The sequence below is a fragment of the Dermacentor variabilis genome, chromosome 9 (assembly GCF_050947875.1).
Source record: "Dermacentor variabilis isolate Ectoservices chromosome 9, ASM5094787v1, whole genome shotgun sequence".
Taxonomy (NCBI): Eukaryota; Metazoa; Arthropoda; class Arachnida; order Ixodida; family Ixodidae; genus Dermacentor; species Dermacentor variabilis.
In genome coordinates, this window is record NC_134576.1 from 90,582,501 (window position 1) to 90,586,631 (window position 4,131).

Sequence of the window (4,131 nt, forward strand, 5' to 3'; positions counted from 1 at the left end):
GCTGTTACTGTGACATTCTGCTCATGGGAGCTGCAGTATCTTGGCGCAATTGTAGTAGTGCATATGGCTGCTCAGTTGATGATCTCTGCACTGTTCAACTGCGCGTCAGTGAGATTATAATAAGCGAGCCCGTACATGATACGTGAAATGATAAACACGTCTACCAGCTTAATCACATGCTCTTTCAATCCTCTGACTGGTTTAGAGACTCTTCCAATTCTAGGAACAATTCTCTCTGACAATTTCGTTTCTCGGTAAATCCTCGTTGTAGCATTGCCATCATCATCAATGAGGAACCCGGAATAAAGATGCTTGGTTTTCTTTGTTTGTGTTGGTAGGCTATTTTGAGGTTAACAGTGAATTTTTCACTTGTGTTCTTTTGTCAGACTGCTTCATGACCAGAATAACTTTAGTTTTTCCAGGGCACAAAGGCCGTGCTCATCTCAGCCAGATAGCTGTTGATGGAATTGAGACATCTTTGTAATGTGTCTTGTCGCTCCTCATCAGAACCTGTGGCGGACCACTTGGCGATGTCGTCAGCTTATATTCCAAAACTTCAGGTTTGAGATTTCTTTCAAGCATTACGGGAATTTTCGCCTAACTAATTTGAATTAGTTGTGTCACAACGGGCTTAGAATTGCTAGGGCCTTCGATGCGTCTTAATATTCGCTGTGCCAATGTGCTTGCCCAAGTGTCTGTAACGCCATATTGTTTATTCGTACAAACATGCTCCTGCATTCAAAAATATGACCCTGTAATTTAACGCATGTTGTGGTGCTGCATTTAGCAGGCACTGCGAACGCTCACAGACGCAGTGATTATATCCAAAGCACTTTACGGGATAGCTTATCGACGCTGGGGAGGACCGTAGTTCACCCTCGAATGTCTAACAGGGTTTGAAGTCCCGTGAAAATGGCCACGCTCTATGCACCTTGTCGGCGACGGCAGTGAATAACTAGGTTGAAGGATAAATCCTCTGCTCTAATAAAAAAATCACTTCTCCCTCCAGAAGCTTCACCATGCGAAGACACAGAACTACTCAAAAATAATGACGATCACTAGCAGACGCACAGAAAGCACAGTTAGGTAGGTCAACCGGATAGGCGTCTTTCTTGCTACTGTATGCAGAGGCAAGGGCACAAAGAGGTGAACAAAAATTCACCGACCATTACGATACTTTCAAATGCGAATTTTTAGTGCCGCTGTTTCGGTGTTTTGAATGCGCGATATATTGTGGCAAAGAATTTGATTCTGAACGGCAGGGTGCTCTCAGCGGTGGCGCTGAGCCTCTGCTCGGACAGCTCGCTTAGCAACAGCGGCGGACAAACCTTTCCGTCCAGTTGCGTCTCATTGTTGAGACAGAAAGCGTGGACACAGAAACGCGCGGCTCGCGTCGAGTGCGTTCTCTAACGGTAGCAAAGTCAGGCAAAGTACCGCGTGCGCAGTGGGTCCGAAGCCCATGCCAGCGCTTTGTACCAGCGATGGCCGCATGCCTTGTCGCCGCTGGCACTCCGCTTTCCTCCTCGTGCTTTCGGCATAGCGCTTTCCGACTCATAGCTCCGCTGCATCCTACTCTCCGCATTCCTCTTGGCACCTCTTCGCAATCGCGCTTTTTTCATCCCCCGCCATGCGCCGCGTTCGCTCCTCATCTTTCGCGGTGCTCGTACGCCGACGCTCGCCGAAGGAGCGAGCGCCTCAGAATTGCGCTTTAAATATAAGAAAGAAATAGAGGCGCACGTCGGACTGCCCATCGCGCTTGCAATGGGCTACTGAGAACAGACGTTTTTATTTAGCGCCCGCCAACCCGCTACGCACGGACTCTAAAGGTCGGCGCTCTCGGTCGGCAGTGCAACAGATAAGGAAAATTAAGTTGGGCGGCACGTGCTCGTGGCGCAAGCACGGCACGCGCTAGTCCGTTCTACGAGCCTGCTACACTGGTCCTCTGGATCTGGCTCTCCGCTGCAACCCCTCGATTCGCGACATTGGTAACTCCGGACTACGTGATGACCGACCGCGGCCGCTTACCGCCCTCAAGCAAAGCTTGCGCCTCACGGTATACCTCGTGCCCACAGGTCGTCGTAGCTCTACCGTTTCGCCTGCCCACGTTCTCGCCAAGTACCCGCAGGTTTGGTCCACACAGGTCGAAGCCTCTTTCGATCGCCACATCACTTGCGAGACTTATCGCCACTTACTTGCCCACCTGTCTCCTGAAGTTGCTCGCGAGGTGGCGGACGTCATCGCTTCCCCTTAAGTGGATGCGCCGTCAACAAATGAAGCATATCATTTTGGACCGCAACACGGCGTCTGAGAGCGCGCGCCTCCGGCACCCGCTCACCACCGAGGAACATGGAGATCGCCGCCCTTCCCAGTTGCTCGACAGCATGCGACGGCTCTTGGGCTCAAGCAATGTCGACGAGAACGGTGCGCTGTCGAAGGAGCTCTTCCTGCAGCGCTTGCGGCAGGCCACCGGCCTTGTCTTGGCGGCTGCAAGACACCTGACCCTCGACCATCTCGCCCAGCTCGCTGATCGAGACGACGACGGGGATTTTCCTTATGTCATCGCATTCTCATCAGCACCAGAGTCCTCTATCATGGCCCGCTTAGAGGCCCAGATCAACCAGCTCGCCGTCTTCAACGACGACCTTCGGGCGTCCTCTCAGGACCAGCGTGGCTCCTCCTCACGCCTCTCAGGACCACCGTGGCTCCAAGCCGCCGTCCCACTTTCCCGAGCAGTCCCCGCTCGCGCAGTCCTTGAAGCTCGCCTATTTTCTGGTACTACCTCGCTTTACAGCACCGCGCCCGCCAGTGCAAGTCCCTATGCCAGTGGTTCGGAAATGCACAGACGGCGGCATGTGACCTCGATTTACAGCCCGGCCGCCTTTTCATCGTCACGGATCGCATTTCCAGCCTGCGCTTTGTCGCAGACACTGGTGCCGAGGTCAGCCTACTGCCGCCCTCCAAGCATGACCGCGCTTCTAAGTCACTGGGCCCCACGCTCCGTGCGGCGAACTCTACCTCCATCGCCACGTATGGTCTACGGTCCTTCACAGCAGTTACCTAGGCACAGTCAGAACGCACGAGAGAGGTTGCGCGGACAAGGAACGCGCGGATAGCACATGCTTCCGAAAGCTAGAGCGAGGGTTTCGTGGGACGCGAAAGCGCGGCAGCAGGTGTCCCCTTTCGCCCGCCTTGTTCCGTCAAGACACGCACGTGACATGGCGTCGCAGCCAATGGGAATATAAGCGCCGTTTCGCTGCCACAGACGCCGACGTTTTCGCTCAGTAGGCCATTTGATGCTTTCGCACCGAAACAAAATACGTGTTCGACTGTCTCTCGACAGTTGTGCGAGTAATGCATGGGTGTGTCGGCAGCTCCCATAAGGAGTGAGTAAGCTTTCGCAAAAACCACCAATAACCATATGCAAGGCAGTATGAAGCTCGTAGTGCAAATGAGCCTTCTGTTTATCGCATGATCCTGAATACGGCATGTGTGTTGAATAAATGCGGCAGCAGGCCATGATATAATAACCGTTATCTCGGAGAATAGCATGCTACCTTCCCCGGTGCCCCGGATAACGTCGTGTTCAGCGGCCTCCATAACGATGACAAAAACACATTACGTGTTCGACTTTCTCTTCATAGTGGCACGAGTCACACGGGTGTCTTTGTCGCTCTAATAAGGAATGAGTAGGCTTTCGTCAAAACCACTCCAGACCAGATGCAGCCCAGTAGGAAAATGTTAGTGGAAAAAGAGCTTTTAAATTTTTGAACTGTTTTACGTACAATTTATTACTGTTAAATAAATGCGCAAAATCCTTTTTTTTTCTATAGAATGTGCTATTCCACGCTGCATTGGAGCTGAAACGAATTTCAAAGAGGCGGTATGTTATGGTCATATACAAAGAACGGTATGCAACAATCAGAACAATGATGAAGAGAATGTAAACATGAGGCATACTTGCAGCGAGATAGCCACACAGAAAGATTACGCCGATGTTACGTGGCACGGCTTCGGCGATAACTTAACCGGATCGGACCTATTTGAATGTCGAAGAGGACGAGAAACACACCGTCAAAGAATCTTTCTCTGTGAACGTGAAACACCTTGAACAAAGGCGCAGGTCCCGAGACA

General features: G+C 51.8%; 1 protein-coding gene across 1 annotated transcript; it reads left to right on the plus strand.

The window, feature by feature from the left end:
• Positions 1-2,270: 2,270 nt before the first annotated feature.
• Positions 2,271-3,061, plus strand: LOC142558436 (uncharacterized). Its single transcript, XM_075670572.1, has 2 exons — positions 2,271-2,714; positions 2,792-3,061. Exons 1-2 carry the CDS (start codon positions 2,271-2,273, stop codon positions 3,059-3,061), a joined length of 714 nt encoding a protein of 237 aa, XP_075526687.1.
• The last annotated feature ends 1,070 nt before the right edge of the window (positions 3,062-4,131 follow it).